This window comes from Cricetulus griseus, assembly GCF_003668045.3.
Source record: "Cricetulus griseus strain 17A/GY chromosome 1 unlocalized genomic scaffold, alternate assembly CriGri-PICRH-1.0 chr1_1, whole genome shotgun sequence".
NCBI classification, from domain to species: Eukaryota; Metazoa; Chordata; class Mammalia; order Rodentia; family Cricetidae; genus Cricetulus; species Cricetulus griseus.
This window is the reverse complement of record NW_023276807.1, coordinates 60,815,386-60,834,091: the sequence shown is the minus strand read 5'-3', so window position 1 is coordinate 60,834,091 and position 18,706 is coordinate 60,815,386. Positions and strand designations below refer to the sequence as shown.

Here is an 18,706-nt window from a genome sequence, read left to right as displayed (position 1 = left end):
TTTTTATAAATTACTTATTTTGGGATTTGGAGAGATAACTCAACACTTAACAGCCCTGGCTACCCTTTCCGAAGACCTGGGTTTGATTCCTAGCACCCACCTTATAACTTTCAGTTATCTATAACTTCAGTTCCAGGGAATCCAGAGTCATCTTGTACCACTCTCTATACACACTAGAGGTGCACAAACATATATGCAGGCAAAACACTCACCTCCATTAAAAATGATTTATTTTTTAATTATGGGTATGTATGTGTGCCTGAGTTTGGGTTCCACAGAGAAGGCATTGTATCTCTTGGAGCTGGAGTTACAGGCAGTTGTGAGCTGCCCCTGGGGACCAAATTGTTGCCTCTGGAAGAGCAGTATATAGTCTTTAACTGCTGAGCCATTTCTCTTGTGCTAGATTATGTGGTAGTTTTAGAAATGACAGCATTGTGATCTTCAAGTATTTTGGATTTTAGGCTAGACTAAAATGACTAGCTCACAAAAAGGACTGAGGTAATAATTGAGTTGGTAGAATGCTTGCCATGAAGGCCCTTACCTTCGTTTGATACCGTTACCATATAAGCTGGGTATGATGGTGCATTGCTATAATCCCAGTACTGAGGAGGTGAAAGGAAGAAGGAGGTGCCTAAAGGCCAAGGGCACCCTTGACTTTGGAGCCAGACTGAGATGCATGAGACCCTTTCTCAAAAATAAATGAACTGGTTTCTTAGCTTAAAGAAATACTGCAAGTTTGAACTTTTCATGTATTGTATTTGGGGATAGTCATACAGTGTCAGTGTTCATTTATAGACGCTAATAAAACTTAATGAACTCTATATTCTGAGCTCTTAATTTTATAGCTTAGTTACAGTTTTGCTTTCGGTATATCTGTTATGTACACACATGTTTGTATGTAGGCTACAGATACACAGCAGAATGCTACAATAGCAATCTTTCCTAGATATAGACAAAACTGTGTTACTAAATATCTGAACTATTTATTAAAATTCAGTTTTGGTCCCCTATAGTCCTTTAAAAAATGGTGGGTGTACATTAGATATTTTTATAATTGTTATTTGATAAGATTCTCTTCTACTTAGAAACATTACTGATCTATTTCTGTGGCACATGCTTTAAATGGAATGGCAGATCAGGTCAGACTTTTTTTGCAGAAATGGTTTCTCTATGAGGCTAGCATCCTCACTACGTTCTCCCAAGGGCTGAGAACAGTTTTAGTGGGGACTCTTTATTTGGGAGCCAAGACTTAGATTATAGGGTTTTCTTTTCTCTAGTGACAGTTCCCTTTTCTGCAATTGTGCCTTCAGTGGAGCAATGCATATGTGTACACATACACTTGCAGAATTGGAGTCTGTGCAGCACATTGTCTTTCTAGACATCTTTGTGTAGTACCGGCATGTACAGAGGGGCTCCTGTAAGACAGTTTTTCTCTATTCTTGTCCCTCCTTTCAACTTCTAGATCTGGTGACTTTACATAGATAAATGTTCTAGTTAGAAAAACAGCAGAAGGGATTTAACATCTGCCAAAAAATTGGCAGTGTGAAACTAGGCTGGCTGCTTCAGCCTGTTTCCCTGATCCCTGTGGGTGTGCAGCCTGCGTTTGTCAGGCTTTCCTTATTAAGCATTACATCACTGTGCACTCCATCTTTATCGCACTGGCTTTTCTTTTGAAAGCCACTGTCATCAAGCTTTAACTTGTTAACCCCATTGCATTGAAGAAAGAACATATTTAAGTCTGAAGGAAGAATCTCAATTTGATATAATTTTGACAAAGAATGCTTGTGTGTGTGGAAAAGATAAGATTCTGGTAACTACCTCAAATTATTAGATGAATGTTTTGAAAAAAAATATATTCTCTTTTGGAAGACAACTATCTTGTCAAAGAATTTTGAAGACAGCTTAGAAAAGTACTGGTTCTTAAAATGCAAATATTTATAGTTAGAAACAACTCTGACTGATGTGCCTGAACTAGATTATAGATAAATGAACTGTGATCTATAGATCCTTCTAGAGAACATTACTAACAACTAAAAGGAACAAACTGGGATATGCAGCTATTGCCATGAATAAATATCAGATGTGCTGTGCTATGAGAAAGAAGCCAAAGGCTATTGTGTAATTCCATTTATATGTAGAAGTGCTTGGAATTTTTGTCTTATTTCTGGAAGTGCTGAGTTTAGGTACCCTGCCATGGAGCCACACCTTGGTCCAGAAGTACAGAATTTAACTGTTGGTCTGCGTTGTGCACTGCCTTCTTTAGAGCAGCAGCCATTTTCTTTGTTTGCTGCTGCTGCATTTAGGACGATAATTGTGGTTCTTATTTTCAAGATTGCTAATAAAGCTAAGTATCCAGAGGATAGACCGACAGTGATTTTAAAGAAAAAGCAAAAACAAAAGTTGTTTGGTTTATTTTGTTTTGTTTTGCTTTTTAAGATAAAAACAAAACGCCAACTTGTTATTCTTTCCTGAAGTCTAATGACATGGCTAAACTCTTAAATTAAAGCTTCATAATTGACTGAGTTAAGAACATTTGCTGTTCTTTCAGAGGACCGACCTGGGTTTTGTTCTCAGCGCCATCATGGTAGCTCATAGCTTTCTGTAATTCCAGTTGGAGAAGATCCAATGCCCTTTTCTGGCCTCCATGAACATAGCACACATGTGGTACACAGAAGCAAAACACATACACAAAATAATAATAAATAGATATATTTAAAGCGTCATAGTTTTTTAGAAAATAACATGAGGTTCTCCCCTCCTCGCCCAGGTCCCAGTCCTTTGTGTTTGCGATAGTTTGGGGGCAGCCTTATTTTGAATAGGTTCATCGGACACCTTGATTTGTTCCGTAACATTGTCCATGCTATGTTGTCACACACTGTCCTATTCTTTCAGCTTTGTTTCTCAGCACCTAACACAGGATCCTTGTAAATACAATGGCTAAATGGTGTGTGGTGGAGGTAACATCAAAGATGAGACTAATGTCACATGAGTTCACTAATTTGCTAAGATTGCCATAACCAAGTACCATAGATTAGGTAGCTCAAACAGCAGGTAATTTGTTTTACCATGTAGACATAAATTAACACATAGAAAATTTTAATCACCACTATTGGAAAGTTAAAATAGAGCAAACACTTGCCCAGAGTTAAGAAATATCAGTTAGCAAAAATGAGATTTAAAGACAAGGCATTCTTTCAAAAAACATAGAGGAAGCCACAGTTTATCAGGTATTGCTTATGTCTGTTGCATCTCAAACTTGAAGGTTACTCAAAGGGTAAGTGTGTCCGGTTATCATACCCCTTTATACTAAAGAGATGTCTTGCCCAGAGTAATACTAGAACTGGGAGAAGCTAGTCTGTCTTTAAGCAGTACTTCAGCTGATTCTCAAGAGAAGGACACAAGGGACTCTCAGAAAAGGGATACAATAATTTGGAGAAAGAACATAAGGTATTATTGCGTACCAGGTGTGGTGATTCAAGCCTGTTTAAGCACTCAGAAAGCAGAGTCAAGAAAGTAATTGCAAATCCAAGACTAGCCCGGCTTACATACTAAGTTCCTGATACTGAGACCGGTCTCAAAAAACAACAAAAGCCTTTGTAAATAGGTGAATAGAGTAGGAGTGGAGGAAGATACAATAAGTTAGGTTGGTATTTAGAGAAGGGAATTGGATACCAGCATGTAGTCGTTAACCATTGGAATATATTTTGTAAATTTTGAGCCATGTGAGTAGCTGGATAAAAATATTTCAAGAGGATTAATCTGATTGATAACAGCGTATAGAAAAAAGTCACAGGACGTAAAGCCAAGGATGTCAGTACATATAAGAGATTGCATGTGGCATTTATTAAACCTCAAAAGTTAGGCATGTAAAAGAAACTAAAGTAGAAGTGATAACAAAGGGACAAGAAGCGAATCATAATTTGGAAAAGTCCTTTTTGGATGACTGAAGAAGATGGGGTGTCACTGACAGAAAACAGCTCTCAGATAATCCCTAAACATTCGGAAGATTACCCTCCACAGCTTCCTAGGATTATGTTTAAATTCAGCAGGCCAGCAAGATGGCTGAGCGGGCAAAGGTGCTTGCTGCCATACTTGACAGCTTGAGTTCAGCCTCAAAGACAGAGAACCAACTCCCAAAGGCTGCTTTCTACATCCACATACAAAGGGTGATGTGTACACACGTACAGTAAATAAATGTAATAAAAATGTTTAAAGAAATTAAATTTGGGGATGGCAGCGCCCCAGCTTTCTCAGGTCCCCCAAAGATGGTCAATGCCCCCCAGGTCAGCAGGAAGTAGTTTTGAGAACTTGACGCTGTTGTTCCCTAACCTGCCATGCCTAACTCCTCACCTTTTAAATAATAAGTAAAGGTGGCAATGTAAGGATTCAGGCATTATGTTGGCCTGCCCCTGTCACCTGGAAGAAGGCACTCAGGCAGTACTCTGGTCAGCCCAGGGGTCCATGAGTACTAGTCTGCACACAGGTGCAAAGGACCCCTTTAAAAGAGAAAGACCCCTGCCCACATATACTCTCTTGCTCTCTCACTCTCTCTCCTTTTGCCCCCTCCTCTCTTGCCCCTCGCCCTCTCTTCCCCCCTCACTCCCTCCCCCCCCAATATAAACTCCATGGTTAGTGAATCTCTTGGTTCGTGTTCCATCTTGCTCATAAACTTAAACAGAAGAACAACAGCAAGCATTTCTTTTAATATGTCACCCAACTAAGAGATAGAAAATTGTTTAGTTTATCTGTGAGATGATTGCTTTATTTAAATTTATAACAATTCACATATATAGTGAAAATGGAAGCTGAAATTGATCTTTACCAGCCCAATTGTTAACTTTCTTTTGCCATCAATCTTACTGTTATATATATCTAATTGTAGACACTATTGAATATGTTAGTGATAAAGTTAATTCAGTTTAGTTACATCTAATTAAAGTTCCCCAGATTATAGAATCTAGTGGAGAGGCTTTGCATATATAACTGAATGTCTTGTTTGGAAATAAATATGGTTCTCTGACACTGTATTTTAATTTCAAGAAATTCTCATTATAGTACATACTGTGCAAGGCACTAGAGTGATTGGAAGACTTGAGTGTGATATAAAAGCAGGGATTTGGAAGGAGCTGAAGCTATGGAAGGTGATGAGTAGGGAAGAAGTAGACTGCTCGGTAAAACGGAGATTGAGGACTTCCCTGGCTACAGGGAAACGTGGTGCTTTGGTGCTCAATTCTTACCACCACCACCACCACCACCACCACCACCACCACCACCACCACCACCACCACCTGTCAACTTGTTGTTTTAGAAAGACTTATTTTATTCAAGTGCACATGTGTGTTTGGATGCTGTGTGTGGAGGGGGTTGCCCATGGAGGCCAGAAGACAGTGTTGGATCTCTTAGAGCTGGAGTGACAGGGGGTTGTGGGCTGCCTTGTTTGGGTGTTAGGAACTAAACTCAGATCCTCTGGAAGAGCAGCAAGCTCTCTTAACCACTCAGCCATGTTTCTAGCTTCCTAGTACTCAACTCTTGAACGTCTTTTTCATTTCCTTCATAATGGCATCCCTGAGAATAGTCCAGTTTCCCACTCAGCTAAGATCTAGTCTTTATCCTTTAGGTGTTTATTATGTAAACAGAATGCTTTGGCAATAGGTATTTTCAGTATTTCATATCTGCTAAAAATTAAGTTCTGTGAATTATGTATCTATGGGAGAAAAATAATTTGGAGATGTATTTACTTGATGATTGGAGAAGAAATGGTCAGGACAAAGTCCTTAAAATCATTGGGCTACTCAAAGAAGTAGAATCTAGGCTATCACTTTAAAGGACAGATTTGAGAGAAGTTTATGAGAGAAAAATGTTGCTTGGTAACAGAAATAATGTCAGAAATAGATCGTACTTTGAGAATGGGCAATATTTGATGAACAATTTTTAATTCTTAGACTTGACTTGCAATACAGTTGTTAAGGTGAATTATTTTTATGTAGCTAAATAAGAAAACTCAGCATTCATGTAGGTATAATAAGTATGAAATGTGAAATTTTGACTTCAGTAAATTACTAATAGTTGATTTAAATTGTTTCAATTTTTATGAAGCACATCAGTTTTCTAAATCCACTCAGTAAGCAGTACACATACAAGACAACTTAGGGAAAGAGTTTCACAGCATCAGGTAAAAATACAGGGGTCAAAGTGAAGACAGTTTATAATGCACTCAATCATTTGCTTTGTGAGAACATGACAATTAAACCAGCTGTGGTTATTTTGTTACTGCGCTAGAATATACAGAGTAAGATTTCTGGTTTAGCCACTTTTATGTATAATGCAGTAGCATTAGGAATATCCTGGAAGCATAACCAAACCTTTCATCATCTCAGACCTTACCCATTAACCTACTACCTCTGCCCCTAGACTCAGGATCCAATATTCTGCATTCTACTTCCTGATTTCTTGAATTTGCCTCTTAGGTACCAAATAAAAATGGAGTTCAAAGTGGCTTTTTATTTACCATTTCGTTTAAAAATGAGTTTTAGTAATTTAGTAGTTAAGCATTATTTTGCATGTATTAGATACTTTGTATTCAAGTCTGGAAGAATGGTGCATTCATTATTGTTTTAGGGTCTCAATTGTTGTGAAGAGACACCATGAACATAGTAAGTCTTATAAAGGAAAACACTTAATTTGGGTGGCTTACAGTTTCAGAGGCAAGAAACATGGTGGGCATACAGGCAGGCATGATGCTCGAAGAGCTGAGAGTTCTACATCTTGATTAGAAGACAACAAGAAGTAAACTGTGACACTAGGTATAGCTTGAGCATAGACCACAACCCCTCTCCCTAGCCCCCCCCCCCAACAAGGCCATGCCTTCTCCAACAAAGCCACACCTCCTAATAGTGCCTCTCCCTATGGAATGTATTTGGGGGCCAATTACATTCAAACCATCACAGTTATCTATTGCCTCATGTTAGTGTTACTGGTCTTTGTCAGTATCATTGTTGTATGAATTAGGTACTTCTTGAATATCTTTTTGTTTTGAGACAGGATCTCCCTGAGTACCTGTTCAGATATTTTCTTTATTCTAATTTTCACTAGGCTTTAAAAAGACAGTATCTCAGATGATGGATTTGGAAATCTCAAAAATAGCCCTTATGTAAGATACACTAAAGTCTGTATCTGAAATTTCTTTTATTTCATGCTATAAATTTCAATTAACAGAAGTCACTGGGCCAGCTTTTTATTGTGTGTTTTTCAAAGATGGTTTCAAAAGTTCATGTGTTTGCTTTAATGCTGCCATCTGGTGACTGTTGGGGATATCTCAACATGGTGCTTAAAGTGGTAGTGTATCTTAAAGAAAAGAGGCCCCAGCATCTTAAATTTGGCTTGTAACCCATAATGTCATATAACTGAATGTGGGGTTTAAGAAAAAATATGGTACCAGTAGAAGGTTTTGAATGTGTAGCAGACAAAAATGAATTGAAATTGAAATGTGTAATGAATGAACTAAGTGTTTGTGGTAGTGCTTCCCTGTTTCACAGTGTGCAGTTTCACTGCATCCTTGGTTCTGAACCTACAACATGAGCACCATGCATTGCCTCGGAGGGAGCTACCTCTTACAACACCAGTGAACATTACCTGGATGCCTCAGCTCAGATTGGGGGCCATCATATGTTATGAACTACAGTGTTTTTACCATTCACTTAAAATGTTTTCTACTGCTACAGAAACATAATGGTTTAATTATGGAAAACAAGGACCATTAGTGTGTTCCTGCTGTCATCCTTCTGCATGTGTCAGAGCAGTGTATCATTGGATTGTGTTGTGTTAGTGTGGTTGGTTTTTAAGATTACTATTTGAGTTGCTGACAAATTTCATGAACATGAATTTTGGCTTGGATTTAAGACAGAACTTCCAATAATTTCTAAATGGCTCTCATCATACTTCTGACATTTTGTACTATTTATTTAGGTAAAACAGCATTTGCACAATTGTAAAATCAAAATATTGATTGACTTCAGTGTTGAAGAGGCACTGTGTCCTGCACTTCCAGATATCCAATCAAGGTTTAATTCTTGATGTAAAAAATAAATAAACCTATCCATTTTACTCTGAAAATTTATTCCTCTTTAATAAATGATAAAATACCGAAGAACTGTTTTAAATTTCATTGTGATTTACTATCACAAAATATTTAATTTGTATGTCTATATACAATCTATTTAACTGGGGTTGTATAAAAATTTTTGAGCCAAAGGAGGCGACAGTGAAAGGAAGCCCTGACATAAGGCAACAGACACAAAATACAACTGAAGTACTCCTATCCCCACGAGTCCCAGGGCTTTAGAGAGAATGAGTGGAGGTGAGTGGTGGTGATGGAAGTCTTACCTAGTCATGCAGGCTATGAAATCACTGTGAGATGACTTTGTAAACACCCAAGCATCAATATACTCTTGTTTAATTTTTCTTTTCATTCAAGGCACTATTTTTTATTGGTTTTGTTCTGCCGGGTATTCTATAGTGTATGTGTGCAGTGCTTATTATATGTTGTGCAGTGTTGTCAGCACTAGTAATATTGTCTTAGCTAAAACCCAGAAACTTCAAAGAATTTACAGTTGTTGACAGATGTCAGTTAGATACACATACACATATTAGTGTAAAGAATTAAGGGAGGAAGTAAAGCAAGGAAGGGCCTTGTAATTGTTATGGTGGGCTGATTGCTTTGGCATGTTTAGTAGGGTGTTAAGAGAAAACCTTACTGACGAGACTTTAGTGGAGATTGGAAAGATTTAGACAATAGCAGTAAACACAGAAGGGAGCAAATGCAGAGGCCCTGCTTTGCAGTATCTGACATGTGAAGAAAACAGAAGCAGAGGGGATGGAAGTGATGGTAGAGGTTGGAACAGTAGATGATGAAGTCAGAGATGTGTGGTGGGTAGGATATAGAGTTAGGCTGCAGAGATCATACAGGGTCTTGTGGTTCAGTTGGCATTTTAAGCTGAAGTAGAGACTTGTACTAGATGGTTTGAGATAGCTAGATCACATGTTTCACCTTAATGCTTAACGGGTTCCCTCTGGCTGCTGTGTTTAATGGAGTGTAAATATAGCTAGCTGCAGGAGTCAGTTTACTTTTATATCGATCATGGGAACAGTAAGGTACAAGGATTAAGCTTGGACAGGTCTATGAACAGTGATTATATAGCATATTGTATGGTTTTTCATAGACCTTTAAAAGTTGTCTCTGTAGATTACCAGTAGTTTTCAGTTTTGTCTCAGTGATACTAGGGAATCATGAAAATTTTATTTTTTCCAAACTAAAAACATTTTAAGTTAACATACAAAGTAACTTGTCTCAAAACAAATTTTTCTTTTCTTTTTGTAAGTGAATAGGTGTTTTACTTCCATGTATGTCTGTGTACCATGTTCATGCCTCATCTCCACAGAGGCCAAGAGGATGACATCAGATCCTCTGGGACTAGAATTACAGACAGGGTCCAGAACAGCAAGCAAGTGTTCTTAACCACTGGGCTATCTCTCTAGCCCCACAAACATTTTTACTAACTTCTGTTCTCTCAGTACTCTCCCCCATCTCCTTCCCTTCCTCTTACCGATCCCTGTCTCCTCTCTAGTCTCCTCCTGCTGCTTTCATGTTGCATGTATCCTACCCTTTCATGAACCAGTATAGGTTTAGTCATGTGTCATTGGTTTAATGGAGCAAGTAACAAGGCAGCCAGTTTGTTATGTCCCATACACTGCTTGGATGAATAGATTTGGATGACCTCAGTAAATTTGACTTGTGATGGACAAAGCCCAGTTTGTACTGGATGATTTCACTTTATGTAGTATCCTTCAGTTTCATCCATGTTGGAAATGACAAAATTACATTCTTTTGGTATTGAGTGAAAGAAGGATTATAGAAGACACATTGTGAAACAGATTATTGTACAGATCTATTGTGTATCTGTCTGTGTGTCTGCCTCTAGCTGTATCTATAGACAGGGTCTTGCCCTTTAACTCAGGTTGGCCTCCAGTCCTTGATTCTTCTGCCTCAGTGCTTAGAGTAAGAGCAGTTATCACCATCCCTGGCCAGGGATGTTGCCCTTTATTGTAGCAGAGAGGTGGAGGCTGTTCTGCAAGGACTCAATCCTTTCTATTTCCTTATTGATATGTGCTTTTCTGATTTTTGTCTTGATTGGGGATGTGTGTCCATTCTCCATTAAAAAAAGATTTATTTATTTGTGTATGTCTCTGTGTGTGCCTGTATAAGTGTATGAGTACATGTTAGAGGGCAGAAAAGGGCACAGGTATTTGCAGAATACCTGGCTTGTTATATGGGTGCTTGGATCCAAACTCCCATCCTTGTAATTGCAAACTCTCTTAACTACTGAGCCATCTCTCTAGTCCCTCCACTCTCCATTTTGATAGACAATATTTTTGTTATATTCTTCTTGGCTCCAACCAGTCTTACCTCTGAATCTTTTATATTATTGCTTTCTTGTATTCTAGAATGTTCTGTCTAGCCAATTCCTGGCCCACTTTTGGCAAGTAATTTCCCTCCCTCCCTCCCTCTATTCCTTTTTTTCCTGGCGCTGAGGACCAAACTGCACTTGTAGCTAAATTCCCAATCCCAATTTTATTTCTTATTTTCCAGAAGTAAGTAAAACTATAAGAAATGGCACCCTCAACTTTCTCCCCATTTTTACTATTCCTCCTCCAAGGCAAATAAATATCTCTATAATATTCTACATTGTTTTTACCCATGCTTTAAAATCATTCTGTAGTGTTCATTACTGTTAGCTGCTGAATATATGTGACTGGCTGGAAATTAAGTGTATTTAGAATTAGTAAGCACAAGTAGGGGCAGCTCTAGGCCTTTCTCCATAGTGTGTTTGTTTTTTGAGTGCACTGTTGAAGTAACTGAGGGCTCTACATCTTGATCCATAGGCAGCCTTGCAGGGTGAAGGGAGTGACAGGGGTGGGGAGGGGAGAGTGCGGGAGAGGGGAGGAGTGGGGGGAGACTGCAACTTCTGTGGGCTTTTAAATTCTCAAAGCCCACTCTCAGTACACACCTCCTCCAATAAGGCCATACCTCCTAATCCTTCCCAAACAGCTCATAGATTAGGAACCAAGTATTCAGATATGTGAGCCTAAGGAGGCCATTCTCATTCAAACCATCACACCATCGTATTAGTTAGAGTTTTCTAGAGTCATAAAATTTAGGGAATAAATGATGTATAAACTGTAGTCCAACAATGACTAGTTGTGAATGAAAAGTCAACAAATCTAGGAGTTACTCAGTCTCATATGCTAGGTGTCTTGGCTGGACTTCTGTATATGCTGGGATCTTCAAAAAGTAGGCTCCAATACCAGTGAAGGAAGGAATGGCTGTGCTGACAAGGCAAGGGCAAGCAGGCCTTCTTCCCTTTCCTTCTTCCCTGTCCTTACATAGGCTTCTAACAAGATGTGGCTCAGATTAAAGGTGTACCTGCAGGCCTCAAGGTCTGGATTAAAGGCTAGTGTCTTACCTCCTCAAGATCTGGATCAAAACCATGTTGTCTTCTTTCCTCAAGATCTGGATCACAAGTGTGCCCTCCATTTCTGGATCATAGTTCATTACAGATATAGTCAAATTGACAATCAAGAGGTCATACCATAAACTCCAGTTCTTATGACCTACAGTCTGCCTGTTTTCTAGGCCTTTACAGTTTATGTCTTTAGGATTTTCACTCTTGTATGAGGTCTGGCCTGCCGTTCTTCTCTAGTTCTTGTTTCCTATGCCTTTTAAAGGAAAAGCAGTGGTGGCCTTCTCCGCAGTCATTATGCTTCTAGCTACCAAACGTGTTCTCCTCATTGATCTCTCCACTCAACATTGTTACTAGCGCAATTGTGTTGAATGTTTTAAAATGGTTTTGGTGTTGATAACGATACTCAACTTTTCCTTATCTGTTTCTTTTTTAAGACTTTACTAGCCACTGAAACATTAATCTTTTGGCTTTAGTCTGGGGAAAAAAATCATCAATTTTGTGTAACCTAATGACCTTGAACTTCTGATCTTATCTTTAGCTTCGATGTGTTAGCTTTATGGGTGTGTGCTACCTTGCCTGGTTTATGTGGTGCTAGGAATCAAATCCAGGTTATTGTGCATGCTAGGCAAGTACTCTACCACCTGAGCTACATAGCTAGCTCCAGCTTCATCTGGCTCATTAACTTCTTATTGTTCCTTTTTTTGTGTGTGTGCGTGGGGGAGCCTGAAGAATAAAGTCCAAGGCTTGAGAGATGGCTTAGTGGGCAAAGTAAGTGCTTTCTAGGCAAGCATAAGTACCCAAGTTCAGATCTCTAGCACCTACATAAAGGTTCCTACAGTGAGATGGGCAGTGGAGACAGAATGCCCAGAAGTTCATAGGCTAACTACCTAACTACCTTGGTGCATGCAGGAGCAAGCAAAACAGGAGACTCTGTCTCAACAGGGTAGAAGGCAAGGACCAAAATGCCTGGAGTTTTCCTCTGACTTCCACATGTATGCAGTGGCACACACCTGCACACAGAACACACAGCAATTAGGGAAAAAGCCTCATTCCTTCCTTCAACTGTAAATTATTTTTAGCCTTTTTTAAGGGTATAGTTGATATATAAAAATTGAAAATATTGGACTGGGTAGATGGCTTAGTGGTTTAGAGCATACTGTTCTTGCAGAGGACCCAGGTTCAATTCCTAGGAGTTACGTGATGGCTTATAACCATGTTACTACTGTTCTAGGGGATCTGACAGCTCCTCTTGGTCTCTCTGGTCACCAGACATGTACATGTGCACATCCATATATGTAGACAAAGCACTCATACACATTAAAAATATTTAAAAAAGAAACATTTACAAATGGAAAATATTTAATGCATACATTTTGTTAACTTTGAAGGATCAATTTCTTCAGTTTTACAAAGTGATTTAGCTTTTTTCTGTTTTGTTTCTTTTCATTTTTCCTCCCTTACACAGAAGCATTACACTTAAAACTGGCTTTAGCAGCTTGTACACTGGAGTCCTTCCTATTGATACTACCTGTATTGCCTTCTCTCCATCACAAGTAGGGGGTGGAGGGAAGCTCTTTGGAGGGGAATGCAGACCTCTTTTCTTTTCTTCTTATGCTCTTGTCATTTGACTAACTTATTAAGTGCTCATAACAGGAGTGTAAGAAGTGCTGAATGTACCATGCCTTGTCCTCCAAATCACAATGGGTATTTCCCTTGTATGCCAATACTACATAGGGCAGTAGTGTTTATTGCTTCTTTCTTATAATACTTAACTGTGTTCTGCCTTACGTTAATGCTTATGTATATGTTTTTCCAGATCACATGTATCCCAGATATGATCTGATCCTAGATGTAATTTGGATAAAAGCAAGCTTTATGAAAACTTACTAGGTAGGAATTTTAGGAAGAGTGATATAATTGTTCTGAAGTTATGCAAACTCAGATTAGAATGTAAAACTAATTTTAACTTTATGTTTATACTAAAAAAAGTACTAGTAGTGGAATCAATTATGTTTTTCTCTGCAGCCGGTTGCTGAACCAATACCCATCTGTAGTTTCTGTCTTGGTACAAAAGAACAAAACCGGGAAAAGAAGCCTGAGGAACTCATCTCCTGTGCTGACTGTGGCAATAGTGGTATGTGGCTTCCTGTTTGCCTTCCTACACATCTGCAAGACAAGGAGAAGGTTGCTTAAATGAGTTGATATTCTTTGATACTTGCCAAATGCATGTTTTAACTTAATTCTGGTTTTTAGTAACTGAGTTGAGCTTTTACACTACAGAAGGTGTTGTTAGTGTTCTGTGAACTTACTTTTTCTGCTCTTTATATTTCACTATTAAGTACCTGTTTAAATCACAGCCAACAGTTTTTTGTTTGTTTGTTTGTTTGTTTAAATAAACACAATTCAGGCTGATGAGAAAGTTCAATGATGCACAAACTTGAGGGCCTGATACAACCCCTAGAGCCAGGGTAAACATTGTACCATGTGTGCTAGTGTGCATCTGTAATCCCAACACTGTAGGGAGGGCACAGGGAGATCCCTGAGGCTTGCTAGCTGGAGAGCCTAGCTATTCAGTGACTCCAGGTCAGTGACAGACCCTGTCTCAAGACACAAGTGGATGACTCCTCAGGAACTACAGCTGGTTGAGGTTAAACACTTTCCCCTTGGGTGGTGTACCTGTACACTCAGGTGTGCACACACATACAACATAACTAGTTCTCTTCCTTAATTTGTCTCAGACTTGATGTGGAGACCCAGAAAGACAGCAGGTGTGTTTTTCTGTATTGTCATATTGAGCTATTGCTGATAATGGGGTTTATTGAGCCTATGAAATCCTGAGCCTATAGAAAGATTTTTCAGAGTCTTCTAATTTGCTAGTTTCAGAGATAATTCTTCAATCTAAATCTCTCCCAAGTGAGCTATTTTGGTGACTGTTGATATTCTGATTCTACATTTTAGCAATGCACAGACTTTACAGGAAGGCTTTAATAAAACAGCATTATCTTTTATCATTGTTTTCATTTTCAGTGTGTGTGTTTTTTTAACAGCCAGGATTTGGACCAGAATACAGAAGCTGTGCTAGTTTCTTAAAGAAGAATATTAAATTGGAATTAGGTATTTATGAAACAGTTGGAAGGGCTGATAAATTAGGCTTTGGAACCTAAGACTCCTGCAGAAGTGACCACTCTCTAGTAGGGAGAACTGGAAATAGGAGGACTCCATGGAACTTGTGAGTTCTTGGTCATGAGATGCTGAATTTGACCATCATCATTACCTACAGGACACCAGGACACTGTTTTCTTCATGTCTTTGCTTATCATTAGGAAATAGTGCTAGAGATGGAACTACCATTGTCTCATTTCTGCCTCATAGACCCACTGGGCATGCCCAGATGGTAGAGTGCATTTCAGTTCTAGAGTCTAGGTGGAAAGGTGCCCGCAAGTATAAGTTTTAGCTTTTCAGTGCCTGCTGCTCACTGTCAGGCAAGTGCTTTACCAGGTGAGCTACATCCCCAGCTAAAGCTTTTGAGTTTTTATTTAAAAGAAGGTGGGAATAAATCTTAAGTGCTGAGAGATCATATATACTACACTATCATAAGCAAAAATGGATATGTTTCATAGTGAAACACAAAAACTATAAAAACCAGAGTTTATTAGATAAAAATATAGCAGCATGCTTACAATGCAGTGATTTCCTAACTATTTTAGTAATGGATCCCTTCTCAAAAATTAATTTTATGAGTTATGAAAGAGGATATAAAATTAATTGTTTTTCCAGTACTGTGTTGTGCATTTTTCACTTTTAAGAGTGGATAAACTCATAAAAATATATTTGATAGTGAAAGTGTAAAATCCAATGTGAAATTATATAGCTTCCATTCCAGTGACTATTTTAACTCTGTATAAATGTTCATTGAGATGTATAAACTTTGGATCTGGTTAGTTTGGGGTATGAGGGTATTTTGTTTGTTTTGTTTTGTTTTTTGCAAGTTTTTTTTTTAAATTTTAAAGTCTGCAAAAATAATAATAGCAGTTGTCTATTGCTACAGAAATAAATTAATCTAAGACCTTGCAGCTTCTACTAATGACAGACATTTTAATTTTATACTGTTTCTGTGTACTGGGAAATGGAAGTGGCTTATCTAGCCAATTTGACTTGATATCTTATGAGGATATACTTAGGATTTTAATTGGTGCTTTGGATACCTGAAGCTTCTGTGATGGCTCATTTACCTGACTGGCAAATTAAGGCTGTTGCCTGATGCAAAGAAGCCTCAGTTTTTTTGCTGTATGGACCTGTAGATAAGGCTATGTGAATATCCACAACATGGCATCTGACTTTCTCTAAGCGCATATCCAAAAACACCAAGGAAGAATCTTGAATATCTTCTGTAACAGTCTTACAGAAGCCGTGCTGTCATTTCAATAATATTTTGGTTATACAGATCAACCCTACTTCAGTGTGGGAACAATTCTACTTAAGGGGGAAAGGCAGCTTGGAGACTAGCCATCACAGTGACCAAAGAAGAGAAGCATGGGCATGGTCAAATCTGTGAAACAGTACTGGCTGTCCTGGAACTCACTGTGCAGACCAGGCTGGCCTCAAACTCACAGAGATCTGCCTGCCTCTGCCTCCCTGGTGCGTGGATTAAAGGCATGCACCATCACTGCCCAGCTTTCTAAAATATTTTTAAACATATTATTTTTCTATAGACACAGAGGCTGCACTTTAATTTGCTGCTGTTTTAGCCAACAAATGTGGCTTTGTGGTTACTGGCCTGTTTCTCTGGCAGTGGCCTGGCTGCTCAGGCTGTGGCCTGGCAGGAATTCTGTTCTCATGGCCATGTTGCTGCCACCAAATACAGCTTTTAATTAAATCTCTATCGTTCTCTTTATCAATAAGACTTGGGAGACGCTGGGCGTTGGTGACACATGCCGTTAATCCCAGCACTCGGGAGGCAGAGGCAGGCTGATCTCTGTGAGTTTGAGGCTAGCCTGGTCTACAGAGCTAGTTCTAGGACAGCCTCCAAAACAATACAGAGAAACCCTGTCTCGAAAAACAAAAAACAAACAAACATAAAAAGACTTGGGAGACAAAGGCTGGGGTGAAAAATCTGCTAGATCAGAGTGGTTGAATAGTAATTAGCCGGTTGTCTCTCTTTGCTGCCATCTATGACAGAGCATCCTTCCACTCGGCCAGAACAAAAGAACCCACGCTACACTAAGTACTGCCCCGATACTTCCTGTGCATGAGTCCTCTAACATCTTACAGACACCCTATAATGCTTTTGTGATTATTTGTTTTCATCTTGTTGCCAGCTCGGCCTCCTGACCCAAGGCTGATTTTATTTAATTAACACAAACACAAATTTGGGGTTCACAGTGTGATCAAATATCCCACAACAATATATAACTAACCCAAAATAAAAAGATCATGAATAGTTTGGGGAAAATAATTACATTAAATTTGGGACAGATCCAAATGCTGAGTTTAAAAAATACATTTCTAAGCTTGAAGTCTAAAGAGTCTGTGAACAAGCAGCTTACGTAGAGAAAAGTAATTGCTGAACATATAGAAGAGCTTCACCTACAGAATGACAGGAATGCATGCCACATGGTAGGAAAATGTAGTGTTTTAGAGTTCAAAACAGTATATATTGAAAGCACAGTGCACCCTTCAGAGTGAAGTACAACAATGAAGTGTTCATACTTTGTTAGTGGCACTGAATGTTATACCCTGACTTTTGAAAATGTTTACACATATACTTCAACCAATAAAAGTGGAAATGTCATTACACTCACCAGTCTTACTTCCGTGAGGATGAGGTTAGGGAGAGGAGGAGGAGAGAGACAGTCTGTCCATCCCCATGTCCCACTATGGTATTAATTTAAAATAAGAAAACTGTTTTGGTCAGGGTTTCTATTGCTGGGATCAAGCAAGAAGAACTTGTGGAGGAAAGGGCTTACATCACTGAAGCAAGTCCACCTTGAAGCAAATCAGGGCAGGAACTCCCACAGAGGCCATGAGGAACACTGCTTACAGGCTTGCTCAGCCTGCCTTCTTATAGCACCTAGAGACCACCAGCCTAGGGTGACACCACTCAAAACATCAGTCACTAGTCAAAATAGTACCCCATATACTTTCCCTGCAGACAGATCTTATAGAGCATTTTATCAATTGGGAATCCCTCTTCCAAGATATGTCTAGGTTTGTGTCAAGTTGAAAAACCAACTAGTAAGTAAGTATTTAACAATGGAGAAATGGTCATGGGACTGATCACTTAGCAAATCAGTGGCATATAATCAGTTTAAAGAGTAAGAATATGAAGCTTACTAGAATTAAATAGCGGTGACTTTTAGCTAGCTTTAGAAGGGAAAGTAGAACATGAAAATCACTATTATTAGAGATGATGTATGTAGACCACACTTCTTCTCCTGCTTTTCTCCAGTGTCCATGTTTTGATGACAAGCTTACTACCTCATAAAAGAGGCAATTCTTCAGAAATGGAAAAAATAGAAAAGATTTAACTAGCTCTTCTCTTACAAAAGAAGAAAGATAACTATTAAAGGAAGCATTTTTCTAGTTATATGTATGTCCTGGGTCCTCCAAAACCTCTATGGCTAATTTTGATCAGCTAGTAGCTAGCTCCGCCCTCTGATTTAAGGTAAACTTTATTGGCAGTCTTGGAAATGTCAGAGTGTGATCAAAATATCCCACAACATGGAACAAATCTTACTGAGTCTGAAACTAACATTAATGCGTGGGAGAAGAACCAGTTCCTTCCCACCACTCAATTCCTCCAGCTGTTGTTGCCTGTCATCCTAGGAGAAGTACTACTTTTCTTTTAGATTTAGCTTAAGGAGCTGAAGGCATGAGCATGTAATTGCTTCAAGTTTGCTATTTTTGTCCTATATTTTAAAATGATGAAACTAATCTGTTCCCATTAAACAATGAGATCATAGCCAGTGAAACAGCTCAGTGGGTAGGATACTTACACCAACCAGACAACCTAAGTTTGCTGCTTGAGGCCTACAAGGCAGAATGAGAGAACTGACTCCTGGAAACTGTCCTTTGACTTCTGTTAGTGCATGTGTGTACTTGCATGTATATCACACACAATGAGTAAATAATAATAGTACTTGGATTGGCAAATTGGTTTAGCAGGTAAAGACACTCACCCTGAAAGC

The 18,706-nt window shown here is 38.8% G+C and overlaps 1 protein-coding gene across 3 annotated transcripts in view; it reads left to right on the top strand.

The window, feature by feature from the left end:
* Kat6a (lysine acetyltransferase 6A) overlaps positions 1-18,706 on the top strand; it is an 84,725-nt gene that overhangs the window by 27,159 nt on the left and 38,860 nt on the right. For all 3 annotated transcript variants that reach the window (XM_027395282.2, XM_027395281.2, XM_027395280.2), the window contains exon 4: positions 13,545-13,653. In XM_027395282.2, coding sequence (XP_027251083.1) covers positions 13,545-13,653 — 109 coding nt within the window. The remainder of the gene's footprint in view (positions 1-13,544; positions 13,654-18,706) is intronic.